The sequence below is a fragment of the Scyliorhinus torazame genome, chromosome 1, assembly GCF_047496885.1.
Source record: "Scyliorhinus torazame isolate Kashiwa2021f chromosome 1, sScyTor2.1, whole genome shotgun sequence".
In the NCBI taxonomy this organism is placed as follows: Eukaryota; Metazoa; Chordata; class Chondrichthyes; order Carcharhiniformes; family Scyliorhinidae; genus Scyliorhinus; species Scyliorhinus torazame.
This window is the reverse complement of record NC_092707.1, coordinates 259,077,749-259,099,294: the sequence shown is the minus strand read 5'-3', so window position 1 is coordinate 259,099,294 and position 21,546 is coordinate 259,077,749. Positions and strand designations below refer to the sequence as shown.

General features: G+C 51.3%; 1 protein-coding gene across 13 annotated transcripts in view; it reads left to right on the top strand.

Annotated features, from left to right (window-relative positions):
- The window catches only part of syne1b (spectrin repeat containing, nuclear envelope 1b), a 669,902-nt gene that overhangs the window by 481,240 nt on the left and 167,116 nt on the right, over nucleotides 1-21,546 (top strand). For all 13 annotated transcript variants that reach the window (XM_072505314.1, XM_072505250.1, XM_072505295.1 and 10 more), the window contains 4 exons: nucleotides 7,842-8,046; nucleotides 10,960-11,142; nucleotides 13,442-13,588; nucleotides 18,446-18,600. In XM_072505314.1, coding sequence (XP_072361415.1) covers nucleotides 7,842-8,046; nucleotides 10,960-11,142; nucleotides 13,442-13,588; nucleotides 18,446-18,600 — 690 coding nt within the window. The remainder of the gene's footprint in view (nucleotides 1-7,841; nucleotides 8,047-10,959; nucleotides 11,143-13,441; nucleotides 13,589-18,445; nucleotides 18,601-21,546) is intronic.

The window sequence follows — 21,546 nt, the reverse complement described above, 5'->3', positions numbered from 1 at the left end:
TGTAGTGCAGGTCCTACCTTACATCCCATAATACAGTGGTTCACCACAGTGCCATTGAGTTTTGCGGCACCGACCATTTGGGCCATTGTGTCTGTCCTGGCACACTCAATTCTGCAGACCCTTTTCATATTTTTCTTTTTCAAATAAGTTATTTTGCATTCTGCTTTCACCACTACTTCTGGTCGATGATTCCATCTCTTGAACCCTCTATCTAAAAGAAAAATTGTCCCCGTACTTGCTGCTCCTCCAATCACAGATTCCCTCTCTTCGGTACTCGCTTCTCCTCCAATCACAGATTCCCTCGCTCCCATACTCGCTTCTCCTCCAATCACAGATTCCCTCTCTCCCATACTCGCTTCTCCTCCAATCACAGATTCCCTCTCTCCCATACTCGCTTCTCCTCCAATCACTGATTCCCTCTCTCCCATACCCGCTTCTCCTACAATCACTGATTCCCTCTCTCCTATACTCGCTTCTCCTCCAATTACAGATTCCCTCTCTCCCACACTCGCTGCTCCTCCAATCACAGGTTTCCTCTCTCACGCGCTTGCTGCTTCTGTAATTACAGTTGCACTCAGTCCAGTGCTCTCTGCAGTCACTTGTGCTTTTACAGCTGGCATTTTGATGTTTAACTACACGCTCCACCTTGCTGTTCATAGAATTTACAGTGCAGAAGGAGGCCACTCGGCCCATCGAGTCTGCACCGGCTCTTGGAAAGAGCACCCTACCCAAGGTCAACACCTCCACCCTATCCCCATAACCCAACCCAACACGAAGGGCAATTTTGGACACGAAGGGCAATTTATCATGACCAATCCACCTAACCTGCACATCTTTGGACTGTGGGAGGAAACCGGAACACCCGGTTGTGAGTGGCCTGTTTATTTCAATGCGCAGTACACTCCAAATGGCAATGTGTACATGCACCTTCATGGGAGTGTTGCTCCTGCAATAGCATTTTCTAGTCCTGTACCTCAGTACAATGGCAGCTGCCTTATTGAATAGTTCTAATCTATAAGTGCAGAATTTCCTGTTTGGAACAATCCCTAGGCCTGTTGTGCAATGATTTCACTGGTGTTTGACTGCTCTGGGTGAGGTTTCGACAATTTCCTCCTCTTATGTGGGTCTTTTCAGAGATGTTCCCCTCTATTTGAATGAAGCATGATGATTCTAGCTTAGTGGTTCTGGATGTACAACACAGCGACCATGAGTTCAGATCCCGCCACGGAAAGCTGAATTCAATAAATTTGGTCATTTGACCTGGTAGCAGGAAATTCACAAAAGAAATGGCCGATTGTCATAAATGTCCAGGCGATTCACTGATGTGTCTCAGGGAAGAGAAGGTACTGCCTCTGTGCATCCATTTTGTTGTAATATGCCTTTAAGGGATATCAGCATGATATTGCTCAAAGGGAATTGTGATCCAATCTTAGGTTCGCCTTTGCTTTGAGCAGAGTGCATACATACAATTCTGATATCTTCAAGCTTTACACCTACGTATAACTGTTCTAACGTGCCTACTCTTAATAAATGAACCCACAACGTGTTTACCCAATCCCTTATGAGAAGCTGGTGCATTGTGTCTTCTACAGTAACTCATATCATAGTTGAATCTTAATGCCCTCCAGGCAACCAGGAACAGGTAATAAATGTAACCTCACCAGAGTCATCCACATCCTGAGAACAAATAAAAATAACACGTGTATCACAGCACAGTATCACTACAGTGCAGAAGGAGGCCATTTGGCCCATCGGGTCTACACTGACCCTTCGAAAGACCAGCCTACCTTGGCCCAACCCCCCACCCTATTCCTGTAACCCCGCCCAACCTTTGGACACTTGGGGCAATTTTATCATGGCCAATCCACCTAACCTGAACACCTTTGGACTGTGGGAGGAAACTGGAGTGCCCGGAGGAAACCCAAGCAGACACTGGGAGAATGTGCAAACTCCACACAGTCACCCGAGGTCAGAATCAAACCCGGGTCTCTGGCAATGTGAGGCAGCAGTGCTAACCAGTGTGCTACCTTGCCACCTCTATGTTCACCATTATGCTGCCGCCTAAGCATGAGGTGAATTACAACTAGCTGTCCCTCCCAACGCCAGTTCACATTCAGAGATTTATAAATGTCAGACGTTATGGATGATTGGGATCAGCTTTAAGGCTCTGATCTCATTTTTGATTTTAAAAAATATTTTTATTCTCCTTTTTCACATTTTCTCCCAAATTTACACCCACCAACAATAAAAAATAATCAGTAACGAATGTAATGTCAATCCCCATATTAATAATAACAATCCCATCCTCCCACCAACCCCCAAACATTAGCCCGCATCTTAACATAAACGAATAACAAAAAGGAATCAGGGATCACCTATAGTCATCATTAACACATACAGTCAGTTTCCCTCCCCCCAACCCTCCCAATCCCCCCACCCTAATGTTCGATGATGTGGAGATGCCGGCGTTGGACTGGGGTGAGCACAGTACGAAGTCTTACAACACCAGGTTAAAGTCCAACAGGTTTGTTTCGATGTCACTAGCTTTCAGAGCGCTGCTCCTTCCTCAGGTGAATGAAGAGGTCCAGACCTCTTCATTCACCTGAGGAAGGAGCAGCGCTCCGAAAGCTAGTGACATCGAAACAAACCTGTTGGACTTTAACCTGGTGTTGTAAGACTTTGTACTAATGTTCGATGTAATCCAATTCTCGAAAGTGCATAATGAATAACGCCCATGAATTGTAGAACCTCGTCCATCCTTCCCCTCAGTTCATATTTGACCTTCTCTAGAGTCAGGAATTCCAGCAGGTCCCCCCGCCACACCAGGGCACAGGGTGGAGAGATTGATCTCCATCCCAACAGGATCAACGAGGCGAAGGCTACAACATCTGCCTCCGCACCCGTTTCCAACCCCGGCTGGTCTGACACACCGAATATGGCCTCCCGAGCGCCCGGGTCCAGTTTCACGTGCACCGCTTTAGAGATTACCCTAAAAACCTCCTTCCAGTAATCCTCCAGTTTTGGACAGGACCAAAATATATGAACGTGGTTTGCGGGCCCCCCCAGCAACGTTCACACACATCTTCTACCCCCTCAAAGAGCCGGCTCATCCTCGCCCTTGTGAGGTGCGCTCTATACACCACCTTCAGCTGTATCAGCCCCAACCTTGCGCACGAGGTAGAGGCGTTCACCCTCCGGAGCACCTCACACCAGAACCCCTCCTTCATACCTTCTCCCAACTCTTCCTCCCCACTTTGCCTTGATCCCATTCAGCGGTGCCTTCTCCTCTTCCAGCCCTGTAATCCGCCGACACTACCCCCCTTCGCCAGTCCCCCTGACGTCAGCCCCTCCTCCAGCAACATGGAGGCCGGCTCTACCAGGAAGCTCTATATCTCCTTTCTGGCAAAGTCTCAAACCTGGATGTATCTAAATATTTCCCCCTGCTCCAGGCCATACTTCGCTCCCAGCTCCTTCAATCCTGCAAAACGACCCCCAAGAAACAAATCTTTTGGTGTCCTAATTCCTTTCTCCTCCCATCTCCGAAAATTTCCATCCCACTTCCCTGGTTCAAATCTATGGTTCCCCCAAATCGGCATTTCCCTTGACCCTGCCCCCAACCCGAAGTGCTGGGAAAACTGCGGCTCTGATCTCATGGGTTGCTTGAGTATCATTCGCACTTCCCAGTGTCATTTGAAGCTGTTGATTGGCTGATTACAAATAATCACTGCTGAGGAGTTCAAGATGTCAGTGGAACCCCAGGGATGATATTTCAGTCTTTCAATCACTTGTTCTTTTTATTGTATCTTATACATCAATAATGTGGAATAGTCAACCTTGCTGTCCCTTTTCCTTGGGATTAGTGCCCCCCAACAACCAGGATCTGCATTTGTATAGCACCTAGTAAACTCCATAGAGGCAGTGGTTGAAGGTGGCAGTGCAAAATGAACACTAAAGCAAGATTTATATTTATATAGCACTTTCCACAGCCACAGGATGCCCCAAACCATTTTACAGTCAATAAAGTACAATTGAAGCCTGATCACTATTTTTTTTTATTCTCCTCCATTTTCACATTTTCTCCTACGTTTACATCCATCAACAATAAACAATAACCAACAAGATATGTCAGTCCCCATAATAACAATGATCCCATCTACCCACCAACCCCCAAACCTCAACCCGCATGTTTACATAAACAAATGACAAAAAGGAATCGGGGATTACCCGTAGTCACCCTTAATCTTACACAGCTCCCACCCCCCCAGGTCTCCAGCTCCTCCCGTCCACTGCCTCTTGTAAAACTCCTCCCCCCACCCTCGGTTCCTTCCCGGCTAGACCACTCGGACCCTGTTCTGCCAGGCTCCGATGGTCGCAGCCCCTCCCCCCACCTCACTCCCATTCACTGGCCGGCTTAAACCGGCCAGCGTGGAGGCCCCCGCCCGGGACCCTTTCCCATTTGCCCGGCCCCTGGAAAGCCCAAAGATCCCCTTTTAGCACACAAACCCCACATATCCACCTACACCCCAAAGAGCTCTCATTTCGAGTGAAAGTCCCGTCCCTTCCCTTGTCCAAATAAAAACCACCTTGGCTCCTTTAATCTCTACACCCGCGCGCAGTGATACAAAAAATAAGAAAATACAGTCATGAGGTTACATCGGCACATGGCCATTCCTCAATTTGTCAGTTCTGCCACAGTCCTTCTGCTTTCGCAAACTCCTCCGCTGCTTCCGCCGTTCCAAAATAAAAGTCCCTGAGCTTGTAAGTCACCCTCAGCTTCGCTGGATATACAATGCCGCACCGCACCTTGCTAATGAACAGTGCCCTCTTCACCCGGTTGAAGGCAGCCCGCCTCCTTGCCAGCTCCACCGTAAAGTCCTGGTATACACGTATACCAGCTCCAGCCCACTGCACCACCCGCTTCTGCTTGGCCCAGCACAGGACCTTCTCCTTCACCCTGTACCTACGGAAGCACAGAGTCACTGCCCTTGGCGGCTCACTCGCCTTTGGTACAGGCCTCCACGACCGATGAGCCCGATCCAGTTCATATCAGGAGGGGTCCTCCCCCTCCCCCAATAGTTTTGCCAGCATCGCGGCAAAATACTCAGTCGGCTTCGGTCCTTCAACTCCTTCGGGCAGCCCCACAATCCTCAAGTTCTGTCGCCTGGATCTATTTTCCAGGTCTTCCATTTTTCCTCACAGATCCTTGTTAGTATCCATCACCTTCCGCATCTCTTTCCCCATCGAGGCAAGTTGATCACCGTGCTGCAATAATGTCTCCTTCACTTCCTTCAGCGCCTCCCCTTGCTCTCGCACCTCCGCCACTGCGCTCGCCACCGCCGTCATCACCGGGGAAACCGCCTCTTCCACCAGCACACTCAAAACCTCCCTCATCTCCTTCCTCACCATCTCCATACATTTCACAATCTGTGCCAACTGCTTTTCAAATTCCGCAGCCATCACCTTAGTTATTTCTTCAGCAATAAGCAGTGCGGCCTTCCCTGGTGCTCCAGCCTCCATTTTTCCTGGTGACCCCGCGGTGACCTTTCCACTCCCCGACCGACCTCCAGCTGGTTTTTTTCCGGCCGTTCTTTTGCTCACCCTCGACATTTTTCTTTGGGGTTTTTTCCCTCCTGTGTCTTCACAGTGCCTCCTCTGTGCCTTCTCCCTGCTTCTGCCGCCTCCGTGGACCCTGGGACCGGGCTTAAAGCCCCGAAAATGCCATTCCCGAGCGGGAGCTCTCCATTGTGCGGCCGCCTCCCACCCGCCGTCACCAGAAGTCGCCTGATCACTATTTTAAGCAACAGCCAATTTGTGCAAAGCTAAGTTACAGAAACAGCAATGTGATAATCGCCAGATAAATTGTTTCGGTAATGTGTCTGAGCATAAATGTAGGCCAGGACAGCGCAGGAGAGAACCATCCTGCTCTTCTTTGAATAGTGCCATTGGATCTTTTGCACCCACCTGAGAGGACAGCTGGGGGCCTTGATTAAACTCCTAATCGGAAAGACGGAACCGCGCCAGACCAAGGATGAGTTGGGCGAAGTTAATGGAGGTCATTGAAGGTGGGGATAAAGATGTGGGCTAAGGTACCTCTTTTCAGTACCCCAGCATGCCATACATCATTATGTATTCTTGGCTGAGACATCCATTAGAGTACTAAAAGACCTGGGGTGGAATTCTCCGCAATCGGCGCGATGTCCGCCGACCGGCGCCAAAAACGGCACGAATCAGTCCGGCATCGCGCCGCCCCAAAGGTGCGGAATTCTCCGCATCTTGAGGGGCCGAGCCCTCACCTTGAGGGGCTAGGCCCGCGCCGGACTGATTTCCGCCCCGCCAGCTGGCGGGAAAGGCCTTTGGTGCCCCGCCAGCTGGCGCGGAAATTACTTTGCTGTGCGGCGCATGCGCGGGAGCGTCAGCCGCCGCTCACGGCATCCCCGCACATGCGCAGTGGAGGGGTCTCTTCCGCCTCCGCCATAGTGGAGACCATGGCGAAGGCGGAAGGAAATGAGTGCCCCCACTGCACAGGCCCGCCCGTGGATCGGTGGGCCCCGATCGCGGGCCAGGCCACCGTGGGGATACCCCCCGGGGCCAGATCGCCCCGCGCCCCCCCCAGGACACCGGAGCCCGCCCGCGCCGCCTTGTCCCGCCAGTAAGAGAGGTGGTTTGATTCTCGCCGGCGGGACAGGCATTCCAGCAGCGGGACTTCGGTCCATCGCGGGCCGGAGAATCGCCAGGGGGGGCCCGCCAACCGGCGCGGCGCGTTTCCCACCCCCGTCGAATATCCGGTGCCGGAGAATTCGGCAACCGGCGGGGGTGGGATTCACGCCAGCCCCCGGCGATTCTCCGACCCGGCGGGGGGTCGGAGAATCCCGCCCAGATCCCAAAGAAAACATTGCTTGATTGATAGCTCTATCTCTCTGATCTATGCTGTCTATTTACACAACACAAAGGGATTCTGGTGCTTATAGTTCAGCTGTTGATACCTTAAATGGTTTTGATAATTGACACTTTTATTGGCCTGGAGTAAAAAGGAATGTTTTCAAGAAAGTGGAAAGGTATCAATGAATGCCTTTTTTGTTACACATCCTACTGTCACTACAGGGTTTATTGGTTCTCTACAATGCAAAATGGTTGAATGATCATGGATGATCAGCCTGAAACCCCCCCACCCCATCATGGGAAGCCTGTCCTTTTGGCACTTTCTCCCAGACAGGCAGACCAAACGGGGGTTTTTCCCAAAACCCTCTACCCACCTCAAAGCTGTAAATGCAGCCAATTGTATAGCGAGTGATAAAGGAATTGAATTGTGATGATCCATTCAGAGCCCCAGTGTTGACTGGAGGTTTGGGAATAGTCATGTTGATGAAGAGCCAACATTTATATCGACCCTGGGACTTTTTACTGCATCAGAGAAGTTTATAAATGTAAGTTGTTGGTGAGAATGGAGTGGGAGAAGGATACCTTGAGGAATGTAGGTGATAACAATGAGCTGGAATGATAGTGAAGACAAAGGAGGAAATGGTTGAGGAGAAAGAGCAGGTAATTTTGGTGAGTGTTGAGCTGAGGGCGCAGGTGGTACACCTTGTGGAATCGAGAAGTCTGGGGGCGATTAGGAGGATGTGACAGAATTTGGGACCGGAGCTGGGTGATGTAAACTGCGGTGTGGGGCAGGGAATCGCGAGCCACTTGACACAATTTTGGGATAGGGTGGAAATCCTGCATTTGGCATAATCTGTACCATCTAACCCAAAGTTTATGTTCTGTTGCCGTTTGTTGATCTAAAGTTAAATGACTAACCTCATACTTGACCCTGATGTGCACGTTTCATTTTTATGCGACAGCTGGAATAATTTGCATCAAGATATCATGGAGCAGCTGCACTCGAGCAAGGTTCTGCTCCAACTCTGGCAGAAATACAGAGATTTCTCGAGCCAGTGTTCAGTTACAGTGCAACAGCAGGAAGAGAAGAGCAACGAGTTGATTAAGAAAGTCGCAAACAGGGATATCGCTGAGGAGGAGGTTACAAAATGGATTCAGGACTGTGACGTGAGTATGATAAACGCAACAGTGCTAAAGTAAAGCCAGAACCCAAATTTGCGTTGAGCCCAGTGTTGGGCAACCTGTAGCCCGGGGGCCACATGTGGCCCATCAGGGCTCTGAGTGTGGCCCACAGGACATCTTGTTGACCGTTGACCACGCGCACAGTTGCCTCATTCTGCTGATTTCCGTCTGCGAGGCTTTTTTTCCACCACTATGTCAAGTGATCAGCACGTAAAGCAGGACAAGTGAAGTGAGGCGAATGCTGTTTGCTCACAACATTGACTGTGAGAGCCTTGCTGTGTGCAAAGTGTAAATATTTATTTTGTTTTTACCTTTTGAAGATGATGACAGTTCTTTTAATATATATATGATTAAGCATTTTCTATAACTCGTTATGAAATATTTGGTAAATATTAAATAAAGTATTTAATCTTATTCATGGGGCCTTGGTTAGTGAACAAACCTGATTTCAATAATGTGGCCCACTGAGATGAAGGAGGGCAGGGCCTCTCATACGGCCCACTGGCCAACCTAGGTTGTCCATCACTGTTTTAGCCCTTTTAAGAATAAAACCACTGTGTCTTAGTATGGTAGATCCCAAGGAAACGTTGCAAAAGGGATATTTAGCCATTTTTATACAGAGGAGTGGGATAGGGACTGGGGAGCAGGGTTGAAGTGTATTGAGTTGTGAGAATTTATAGAAAGTAATTCCTAGTTCCTGTTTACATACAAGGAAAATCGAGGACATTATGAGGTACATATATAGGGTAGACAGGAAGAAACCTTTCCTCTTAGAGGAGGGGTCAATAACCAGGGGCATAGATCTAAGATGAGGGGCGGGAAATTTCGAGGGGATTTGAGGAAACGCTTTTTCACCCAGAGGGTGGTGAGAATCTGGAACTTGTTGCCTGAACAGGTGGTAGAGGCGGGAACCCTCACAACATTTAAGAAACATTGAGATGAACACTTGAAACAGCACTGCACACAAGTGCTGGAAAGTGGGATTAGGGTTGATAGGTGCTTGGTGGCCAGCACAGTCACGGTGGGTCAAAGGGCCTCTTTCTGTGCTGTAAAACTCTATGACTCTGGATTTTGGCCCATCGAGTTTGTGCCAGCTCCTTCGAAGTGCAACCCAGTTAGTCCCATCTGTCTACTCGTTGTCCATAATTCCTATAATTCTTTCTCCCCTTCCAAGCATTTATTCAGTTACCTTTTCAATGCTACCATCAAATTTGTAACTACCGCCACTTTATCACAGAGCCTGTTCCAAATCTTAACTACTCAACTGTGTCAAACAAAAAATCCACATGTTGCTTCTTGTTCTTATGGCAGTGATATCCATTGAAAACTGCTTTCCATCGAGCAGAGGTGCTAATAGAATTGCACACTTTTAGATGCAAGTTTTAACACCCGCACAGTATGGCAAGGCAATTCAACAGTCACGACAAATGCATTTTCCTTTATTGAAATTATTGCAAAACATGATGAATGGCATGCGACTTCTGAAATAGAATTCTTTCACAATTAGATCAATTAACTTTCTGAAGATAAATTCCCCCTTCCAGATAGTGTAGCTGATCAGAAATACAGGACTGGGCTGTCTGTCAGCCAGTGCTGGTATCTGGGTCCACAATGCGGCGGAGGATCACAAAATCGGGATCGTCACCGGGTGTCAGTGAGCAATGATTAAAAGACGATGCTCCAAGCCCGCACTGGCGCTGGAATCGAGGTCAGAGACCGCTGCCTGCGGGAGGATGGAAATGAATGCACATTGGTCTGAATGGATGTTTGCATCCATTTAGCAGGCCTGGCACCCTATGCTTCGGCCCTCCGTGATTCTCCGGGCCCGGGGCCGGGATTCATGTGGGCGCGGATCATTCGTGGTATCTACCAGTGTGGCCCTGGAGTGGTGGTTCTCACGGTGAGCCAAGTGGGTAACTCCTTAGGGAGTTCCTCCCAGAGTCTATCCAAGGGCCACCCTCCCCTTCCCCCACAATGCACTACCTGCCCACCCGCTCTCCAACCAGATCCCTCTCCCTACTCCAGGGTCCCCCTTAATTGCGACAGCCCCCACCCCCTCCCCCAAGTCTTCCCTGTTATAAGGAGACCACCCTCAAGGACTTTGTATTAGGGAGATCTCCCCAGGGACCCCCTAACTAGATGGACCTCCCGCAGGGACCCCTGTCTGGAAGCTAGAGAGCAGTTCAAACAGGGGCAGTGTAACAAATGACAGCTGTAACACTTGCCTGGGACCCCACATGTCAATTTCTGGAAGGAGAACAACCGTGACCTGTGTTTCAACCCTGCAGATCCATTAGCTGTGAGCCATTCATAACTTTCTAGTAGTGGGCTGTGATTGACAGCTTCGACAAACCAGCTGCAGCCATTCTCCTTGTGTCTGCGTGGATTTCCTCCCGGTGCTCCGGTTTCCTCCCACAAGTCCCGAAAGACGTACTGTTAGGTAATTTGGACATTCTGAATTCTCCCTCTGTGTACCTGAACAGATGCCGGAATGTGGCGACTCGGGGCTTTTCATAGTAACTTCATTGCAGTGTTAATGTAAGGCTACTTGTGACCATAAGGATTATTATTAATATTTCCCTTCATGGATCAGTGACCCTTAAGGGCTGTAACCCCAATGTTTACAAACATTGACCCCATCAAAGAGAGTTAAGTGAAGCAGCTGTTTTAGATCAATTAAAACTTTCAAAATGGAGATGGATAGATTTTCATTCAGTCAGGGTATTACGTGTTACAGAATGAAAGCAGAGAAATAGATTTACGATGCAGATCAGCCAGAATTTGGGGCACATGGGATAGTGGAGGCTTGGAGTGCTGAACATGAGTAAAAGCCATCCAGTTCTCTTGAACTTGCCAGCCTACACACCTTACTGAAACGCTCTTAAATTCCCACTGCAGGCACAGCTGGAGGAGTTGGGAACAGTGCGAGATTCTCTTCACGTTCTCTCAGACCTTGGAGAGGAGCTGAGACAGCAGGTGGACTCTTCTGCCGCAGCTGCTATTCAGTCGGACCAGCTGTCCCTCACCCAGCGACTGGCTTCCCTGGAGCAAGCTCTGAGCAGGCAGCGGACTGTGCTACAGGTACCTCCGACAGTTCCAGTTTCTGTGCCACTAACTTATCTAACAGTCGGCATTTGCTCTGGTGTGCATAATTGTCATTTCTTTTAACAAGTCAGGCACAACTTCGATTTACTATCAGAATGTTGAGAGGGCTCAAAATGCAAAGTGTAGACAATTTACAAACCAGTTGTACAGCAGTTCCTGAGGGGAAAATTTATATAGCACCTTTCATGAACTTAGCATATCCCACAGCAACTGAAGTACTTCTGAAATACAGTCACTGTTGTAGTTTGTAAGTGTGGCAACCAGTTGGCGCATAGCAAGATCCCATGAACAACAATGAGAGTCACCAGAATTGTGACGGTGCAGAAGGAGGCCATTTGTCCCTTTGTATCTGCACAATGACCAGATAATCTGGTTGAGCGGTGGACATCGATCAATGAATGCTGGAAGGGAACAGTTCCAATAATGCAGCTCTCTCAGTACTCTACTCCAGTCAGCCTGGATAGTGGGATGGAATATCACCAGAATTTGGGAAAGTGGAAGGCTCAGACAGAAAGCTGGTATGTAACTCTCCAGTTGCACAGACCAGTTTTCTCTCCAAATATTGAGACTCCTGGAGAGAGAAAATGAGTGGCCACGATTTATGCCGTCACTCTGGCGGGGTGGGGTCTCACAGCGCTGGCAACTGGCTCCACAGAGATCGGGGCGCCATCTTTAAAACATGGCCCGATCAGCACTGCGGCCTAACAGACTCCAGACTCCATCATGGAGCTTCCGGAGGCACCCTGAAAATCCTCTGTGGCTTTCCACCTCCCACCAACACCGAAGAAGTATAGTCGGCACCCCCTCATGACCCTCAGTGTCTGCTCTCCCCCACACATCAACGCACCTCCCACCCCTCGGACCATGGGGATCCTACTAGGACTCATCCTTGGCACTGCCCCCTGGCACAGGTCGGCACTGCCAGGTTGGCACTATGCTAACCTGGGAGTGCCAAACCTGTGCTGGGGGCAATGCCAGGGCATGTCCCTTTCTCCTTCTCCTCCCCTCGGGGCTGTACTTCCCTCTGCGCCCACAGAAGGATCCCCTTGACTACCATATTTCTGGCCAAACCAGTTGTGAACCTCGCCAATGTGACATCATGTTGATGAGGTATGAATATTTAATACGGGGGTTCAAGTGGCGCGGGCCCAGAAATAATATTTAAATTAATTTAAATCTATAAAAATTAGTCCTTTGTGGGCCTGAACCTCGTGACGACACTGGCAAGGGTGGGGAGAATCAGGAAACATGGGGGGCGATTCTCCCAATTGGAGCCCAAGTGTTCGCTCCCTCGTGAACGCCGTCGCGTTTCACGATGGCACCAACCGGGCCTGGGTACGACCGAATCTGTCCCCCACAGGGGGCCAGCACGGCGCTGGAGCGGTTTACGCGGGCCAGACCCCATGGAAGACCCCCCCCGGGGACGGAGCCCCCGTCCCCCCCACAGGCCGCCCCCTGACCGTTCGTGTAGAGTTCCCGCCGGCAGCGACCAGGGGTGAACGGCGCCGGCGGGACTCTGTCGTATCCGCGCGGCCGCTCGGCCCATTCGCGCCAGAGAATCGGCGGCCCTGCCGATTCCAGCAAGCGGCGCTGCGCCGGCGCAAACAACGCCGATTCTCCGCACCTCGGTGAATCCCGCGCCGGCGTCGGGGCGTCGTGGCGCGGTTGCAGCAATTCTCCGGCCCGGCGCAGGGCTCGGAGAATCGCCACCATAATCTCTCCGGCGAGAATCGCTTTTCCCAATTCCCGCGGGATATTTCCGTGCCGCCAATCCCACTGACGGACGCCTGGTGCGAGCTCAAATTCGCACCCTAAAGTTATCTACAGCATAGCAGTCATTTTGCTCCAAAAGTGCATTAATGACTTTAAAGCACTATGGGATACCCTGAGGTTGTGCACAAAAATATATAAATGCCACAACTGATTTGTGCACAGAAAGATTCCAATGAACAAGTTTGTTTTATTGATGCTGTTTGATATATATTAGATGGGACACCGGGAGAATTCCCCTCCTCTTCACCTTTTACATTAGCCAAGTGGGCAGATGAGGCCTCAATTTAATTTCTCCTATGAAAGACGGCTTCTGACAGTGCAGCACTCTCTCGGTACTGACGTGGAGAATCTGACTGGATTATGTGCTCAAGTCTCTGGAGCGGGGATTGAACCCTGGAACCTCTGACTCAGAGCCGAGTGCTTCGAATGAGCCGAGGGGTCTGTGGAGAAAAATGCTCTGATTGTAAAAGCCACTCACCAGGAATGTTTCATACTGCTACAGGCTGGCATACAAGATTATGAGGTGTTCAGCAGGCGGCTGGAAGCCCTGGAGAAGTGGATTGTCGAGGCCGATGAGGTACTAAAATCGCAGGATCCCAACCGATCATCGGATCTGACCATAATCCAGGACAGAATGGAAGAGCTTAAGGTAAGATCTTTGTCTCGTTTTATCCATGAGATATTAAATGGACATGAATGTGTAGATCCATCTGCTTTCTGTTGTTTTGGATTCTCGTGCCGTTTTGCTGTGTTTTCATCTTCCTGTTGCTGCCCTGGCATTCCCAGACTCCAAATCATGAGGATGGATACATTTCAGCAGCACCTCTTTGTTGCTGCTCAGAGCCAACCTGACAGTAATGGATGAATCGTCTCGATCCAGCCCCAGTTGCCTTCTACAACTATTGTGTTTATATGGAACCTTAATAAAAAGTCCTAAGGCATATAATCAACCAACCTTGCCGTAGTCCAGGCTTCAAAGTCTGAAAAACGCCACCCAGCATCCAGAATAACACACCAGGTCTGGAAACAGGGTTACAGCCAGAAGCAGAGAATGATTCCCCTCCTACAGATATTTTAAGTTCATTGACAACTCAAGAATACAAAAGATTCAGCAACATGCTAAAAACAGTCATGCAATTCAACCAACTCAAACCACCAGCTTTCAAGCCAACACACACCCACCACCACCAGCTCCCCTGATAGCCCAACATCAGCGGAAAGGCACCAAAACAAGTAGCACAGACCACCAGAAAAGAACACACCGATATGGGGCATGGCGGAAGAGAGAGGGAAAGAGAAAACACACCCTCTCCTCCCAAGAGGAGGCACAGTTCAACCCAAAGAACTTCCTGTAAACTGGCAAGGGTGGGGAGAATCGGGAGAAATGTTCATGTCCTCAGGTGGATCATTCCCCCCCCACCCCCCCCCCCCACAAGGGTAGCCCACATTGGTTGAAAGGCACCCAAACGAGCAGTGCAGATTACTGGAAAAGGACACACTGATACGGGGCATAGTGGAAGAGAGGGAGAGAACACCCTGTACAAAAAGGAACAAGACAAAATACCACAAGAAACTCAAGCAGCACAGTCCACCGGAATAGAACAGGCAGCGTGCGGTTGAGGAGAGAGAGAGAAAAAAAACTCCTTCCGTTCACTAGCATTAGGAAGGAAGCCCCAACACCCAGTGCACAGATGCAGGAGGGCCGCAACTGGCGGGCACCCAGCCGCTAGACACAAAAAAACCAACAGACAACAAAAATAGAATAATAACCATACAATCCCCCAACAATAAACCAAAAGCAACATCAGTACACATAGTCAATTGGGCCACCGCCCTACTGCTCCGGCATCCGATCTCCAGACACCATCCAGTCCAAAACTGCAAAAGCCAGTCCGTTCTCCTCCACATTCAGCCCAGCAGCAGGCCAACCAAGTCCGCTCTTCGCCCCCTTCATTCCAAGCCGATAAGCAGAAAGGCAGCCAGTAACAAGTACGAGTCCCACGCGTGGCAACTGCAAGCTCTCTTCTCTCTCTCCCTCCTGTAAGCAACTGGCAGCAACAACAGGCTCCTCTTGCCCTCCATCTAACTGGCCATAGCACCATTCTCCCTTGCCGTAATCCAGGTTTCAAAGTCTGAAAAAGGCAGCCAGCAGCCCGACGAACACACCAGGTCCGTAAGCAGGGTTACAGCCAGAAGCAGCAGGAGCTCAGAGAAAGATCCCCTCCTACACCTCTGACTTCGAGCTATCCAGGTGACTAGGGGGTGGAGCGTCCTTCTAACTGGAGGAGCTCCCACAGAATATAAACCCCGTCCCGATTCGCCAGGCTCCCATTCCTCGTGACCAAATGGAGCACCCCTCTTTCCTCGGCTGAGTGAACTATTACGGGAAGTTCATACCCAGGATGGCCATTGCTCAGTCTGCTCCACCAACTACTGCAGAAGGAACATAAGTGGAACTGGGGCCCTCCGCACAAGAAGGGGCTTCACAAGGTCTCCTGTCAGAGGAATTGCTTACCACTTTGACCTAGACAAGTCCCTGCTCCTCGTGTGTGGCGCCTTGCCATATGGCATTAAGGCGGCCGTGGCACATGGCATGCCCAAAGACAGCGGTTTATGCGAGGAACATCTGGACCAGAACCACATGGATCCCTCTATGAAATTCTGGGGTAGTCCTCCACACGTTGGGGCCAGTCTCCGATGCAGCCCAGCTACAGGGCGCCACCTGGAGCACTTATGACGACGCGACCCGAAACCACCGGCACGTGGCCCGGAGGCCCCACTCAGGACGCAGACTCCATCCAGGGTATAGCCAAGGAGGAGTCCCAAGACCAAGACCGCCCGGCGACGATTTGCTGGCACCGATTGTACCAGCAGCCTTACCGGCTGGGACATGCCAGCTATGACATTCACTACGGACGCGGCGGTCCCCGGTATGCTACACACCTCCTGCACCTGTTGTACTACCCCTGAAACTCGGCCCACAACCCAAGCGGCCACGGAACCCTCCACCTGAGGACATGGACATTTTTCCGGAATTGCTGGGAATGGAGGGGAGGGGGTGTTACAACCCCCATCAGGGAAAGAGTTTGTATAGTATTCACTTCCCTCCTTCACTTCAGAGAATGAATTACTCAGGTGACTAGGGGGCGGAGCTTCCTCTTAATTGGAGGAGCTCCCCACAGAATGTAAACTCTGACCTGGAAGCAGTTCAGGACGGAGATGTGGGGTGGAGTGGAGTGGAGTGGGGTGGGGTGGGGTGGGGTGGATGATTATTGTGGAATAAAGTAAGTTGTATCCTGTCATCTGGTCTCTCGTGGAGTCTTTGCCTCCGTCTATAACACACACATGCACATACAGACACACACATAAACACAAACATATACACACACATATGTGTTGGAACATGTGACACAGAGGCCTTTTCAAAGATGTAGGTTTCACAGGAGCATGGGAGAGGGGAGCTGAGAGGTTTAGAAGAAACCTTCAGAGATTGGGGCCTAGGCACATGAAGACAACAGCTGCCAAAGATGGAGCAATGGAAACTAGGGACGGGATTCTCCGACCCCCCCCCGCCGAGTCGGAGAATCGCCAGGGGGCGGTGTGAATCCCGCCCCCGCCGGCTGCCGAATTGTCTGGCGCCGGAGATTTGGTGGGGGCAGGAATCGCGGCGGTCGGCGGGCTCCCCCCCGGCGAATATCCGTCCCGTGATGGGCCGAAGTCCCACCCGTTCTATGCAGGTCCCGCCGGCGTAAATTGGAGTTGGTCCCTTACCGGCGGGACCTGGTGGCGCGGGCGGGCTCCAGGGTCCTCGGGGGGGGGGGGGGGGGGGGGGGGGGCGGGGGGCACGGGGTGATCTGGCCCCGGGGGGTGCCCCCACGGTGGCCTGACCCACGATCGGGGCCCGCCATGGGGGCACTCTATTCCTACACGGCAGCAGTGTAAGCCTCCACGATGGCCGGCGCGAAGGTGAACACCCCCCCCGCGCATGCGCGGGGATGACGTCAGCAGCCGCTGACGCTCCTGCGCATGCGGGACCCACGCCGGCCGGCGGATTCCCATAGGCCACGGCTGGGGTGGCGGTAAAGGCCTTCCACGCCAGTCGGTGTGGTGCAAACCACTCCGGTGCCGGCCTAGCCCCTGAAGGTGCGGAGGATTCCGCATCTTTGGGGCGGCCCGACACCGGAGTGGTTCCCGCCACTCCACTGCGCCGTTTCTGCCCGCCCCGCCAATTCCCGGAGAATTCCGCCCCAGGTATGTATCGACATTTTGGAGGATTTCAGGCCTGGAGGAGGGTGTAGCAATTGAGTGAGGTGAAGCTGCGAGCGGAGGGATATGAAACCAAGACATCCAGCGATATGACATAGGATCACAAAACTGAAAATGGCAAGAGAACATGAAGGTTTTTGATGTGGGTGGGATTGCACTACAGAGTAGGGGGAGTGGATGGGGTACTGAAGCCACCAGGTAGTGGCTCTGGAGTGGGTCTGCGAGCACTCACGGGGATGTTGGAAAAATTCATTGGACCCAGATACGTCCAGGTGATAAGCTGGATTCCAACAGTGGCAACATGGGGAGGAGTTGGTTGTGTGGCACTGGTGTACGCTACAGATTGGAGAGTAATAGTTGACCGTATCCCATAAGACATAGGAGCAGAATTAGGCCACTCGGCCCATCGAGTCTGCTCCGCCATTCAATCATGGCTGATATTTTTCTCATCCCCATTCTCCTGCCTTCTCCCCATAACCCCTGATCCCCTGATTAATCAAGAACCTATCTATCTCTGTCTTAAACACTCAGGGATTTGGCCTCCACAGCCTTCTGCGGCAAAGAGTTCCACAGATTCACCACCCTCTGGCTGAAGAAATTCCTCCTCATCTCTGTTTTAAAGGATGGTCCCTTTAATAAAATTTTCACAAAATATGAAAACTTGTCAAGAAAGAGATTGCACGACAGTGTAAGAGGCGCAGTGGTGTTTTCACTGGACTAGTAACCCAGTTAGATCTAGCAACCCGGCTTCGAATCTCGCCGCGGCAGATAAAAACCCAACTGGTTCACCAATGTCCTTTAAGAAAGGAAATCTGCCGTCCTTACTTGGTCTGGCCGGGCCCACATGTGACTCCAGACCCACAGAAATGTTGTTGACTCTCCAATGGAGGGCAGTTAGGGTTGGGCATTCTGGCCCAGCCAATGAAGCTCACATCCCAGAATGCTTTTTGTTTTTTTAATTCCTGGGAGTAGAATGAGGGGAAGGTTTCCCGTTTCAGGGTTATAGGCGTATCTGGGTCTGGTCAATGCAGGAAGACCTGAGGATGCAAGGAGCTCACGTCCATGAGTAAGCCGGTGAATGGCTTCCTTCCGTTCTCACTATTCCTGTGAATTGAGTGTCCACTCAGGGATTACTTGGTTGTTAACTTTTATTCAGTGACCGGTTGAGAAATGCTGATCAGTGTTTCGGGGACAGTCTGAAGGCAGGATGATAAAACACTTTGTTTTTTGTACTTCACAGGTCCAGATGCTAAGGTTCAGCAGTACGGTTCCTGACCTGGACCGTCTGAATGAATTGGGCTACAGGTTACCCCTGAACGACAAGGAGATCAAACGCATGCAGACGTTGAACAGACACTGGTCCTCGATTTCCGCCCAGACCACTGAGAGGTTTAGGTAAGTCAGCGATCTGCTGCTTGTGAGAGTCATTCTGCGGAATACAGTCTCAAACTTGGAAATCATTGTTGGACAGTACAGAGGCTAAACGCTCTGTGTCACCCAGTTGTTCAGGGAAAATGTGGCCCCCAAATGCGAGGCGGTCTAACTGGGTCCCGGTATGCGAAACATTGCAGGGGTTTCTGCAGACAGGAGCCTGCACTGAAATTTGTCTTGGTGCTTCTAACCAGGTTTAAACAGGCAGTGAACACAGCACCATCAGTAGGGGTAACAATGTGTGACCTTCCATCCTGACTTCTCACTCCCTCTCCTGCTGCTCTTTTCCGGTTCAATTGTCATTCATAGAATTATCATAGAATTTACAGTGCAGAAGGAGGCCATTCGGCCCATCGAGTCTGCACCAGCTCTTAGAAAGAGCACCCTACCCAAGCCCACACCACCCTATCCCCATAACCCAGTAACCCCATTCAACCAACACTAAGGGCAATTTTGGACACTAAGGGCAATTTATCACGGCCAATCCACCTAACGTGCACATCTTTGGACTGTGGGAGGAAACCGGAGCACCCGGAGGAAACCCACGCACACACGGGGAGAACGTGCAGACTTCGCACCGACCCTGGAGTCTCCAGGCCATTCAACCCTGGAGTAATCTCATTGCGAATGCGTGGGGGAAAGGTGGGGTGTGACACTTAATCGGGCATAACGGTGGGGATCCCGTCCAGAAGGGGAGGCCTATGGACAGCTTTTCCGTCCTGTCCCCCGATTAAAGGCATTAAAGGGGCAATTAATGCCTCTTCCCGCTGATAATAGTATCAACCCAGTGGCAGGTGAGGGGACTTGCCTTGTGTGAAGCCCAAAAAAGCATATACTGTTGGGGTTGCTGTTGCCTGATCGAGGGGCCTGACATCGGGATGGAGGGGGGCATTGAGAGCCACCCTTTGCCCTTGCTGACAGCACCCCAGCCTTCCCACATGACGCCAGGCCGCCATCACTTGCCTGTGGCCTGGATCCTGGGCCTCGGGTGGGTGAGATGATGGCAGCAGCCACTGCTATAGCGGTGGCAAGACCAAGACATACACAGCTGCCAGCCTTTGATTGGCCATCAGCTCTTGGGAGGCGGGATTTCCAACACCGGGTCCTGAATTTGAGGGGTGGGGGGGGTGGCTTCCGCCGCCACTGCCGGTTAAAAACCTGATTGACACTTAATTCAGGGGAAGGAGGCGATGCCAGGCTCTTTCTGGCTCTTCAGCTGGTGGGTAAGACCCCTGGCGCCTCCATTAAATGCTGCCCGTAGAATAGCACAGCAGAGAGGCTGGCCATTGGGCCCATCGAACCTGTACCAGCTCTTTTGAAGAGCAATCCAGTTAGTCTCACTCCCCTGCTTTTTCCCCATATTCCGGTAAATATCACCTCCTTCAGATATTTATCCAGGCTAATATTGAACCTGTATCCACCACGTTTTCAGGCTTTCCAAATCACAAGTACCCTTCGGATAGAACGTTTTCCTTGTGGAGCCTCCTGTTCCTGTGCCAATACCTTACTATGAACGCTGGTTATTGACACTTCAGAAGCTCAAAGCAGTTTCTCTTTATTTACTCTATTTGAAACCCTCATGATTTGAAATACCTTTATCAAATAACTTTGCCATCCCAGCTATGAGGAGAACAACCAATGCTTCTCAAGTCTATCCATATGTATGGAATCCTGCATCCATGGAACTGTTCCAGTAAATCTCTTCCGGATCCATCACAATCTTCATATCCATCCAGAAATGTGGTAGCCAGAATTGGATACAAATCCCCCAGCTTGGACTGAATGAGTGGTCATATATATATGGGCGTGATTCTCCGGCCTCCCAGTTGTGTGTCTCTTGTCAACGGGAGGCAGCGTGCCGTTCGTTGCCAACCGGATTCTTTGCTCCCGCCGCTCTCAATGGGAATTCCCACTGAAGCCACCTTACGCACCTCGGAAACCCATAGGCGGGCCATATGCTTTATAAAACCACCTTTATTAACTTGTCCAATCGTGTTAAAAAGTTTGGGCACCCACCAGCTTTCCCCCTCTCTCTCTCTCTCTCTCTCGCTCTCACTCGGGCATCATGGTGGCACAGTGGTTAGCACTGCTGCCTCACAGCGCTAGGGACCGGGGTTCAATTCTGGCATTGGGCAACTGTCCGTGTGGAGTTTGCACATTTTCCCAGTGTATGTGTGGGTTTCCTCCGGGTGCTCCGGTTTCCTCCCGCAGTCCAAAGTTACGTGGTTGTAGGGATAGGGCAGGGGTGTGGGCCTAGGTAGGTTGCTCTTTCAGAGGGTTGATGCAGACTCGATGGGCTTAATAACCTCCTTCTGCACTGTACAAATTCGATTGTTTCTACCTCCATTTAAAATTTGGGAGACCGGTTTAAAGCGAGGCATTCCAGAAGGAATTAGATGATTACTTTATGTGCAGGGGTATGGGGAAAAGGCAGGGAAGTGGGACAAAGTCATTGGCGGGATTCTCCGACCCCACGCCGGGTGGGAGAATCGCCACGGCGCCATGCGAATCGCGCCATGCCGCCCCGACGCAATTCTCCCACCCCTGTGAAAATGGTCGCACGGAGAATCGCCGCAAACGGCCGTGGCGGCGATCCTCCAGCGGCGCCGCGATTCTCCGGCCCGTTCTAACATGCTCTGGGCCGGCGGGACCTCGGGATTGAAGGGACCGGGGGCTGTGGGGGGGCAGGAGGGGTCCAACCCCTGGCAGGCCCTCCGTAGTGGCCTGGCCCGCGATCGGGGCCCACCAATCGGTGGGCCGGCCTCTCTGGCTGAGGAGCTCTTTTCTTCCGCGCCGGCTCCTGGATCCCTGCGCCATTTGGCGTCGGGGCAGGCGCGGGGATGATGGCCCTTGCGCTAGTTGGCGCCGGCCCAACTGTGCATGCGCGGACCCCGCGGCGCCGGGTCGACG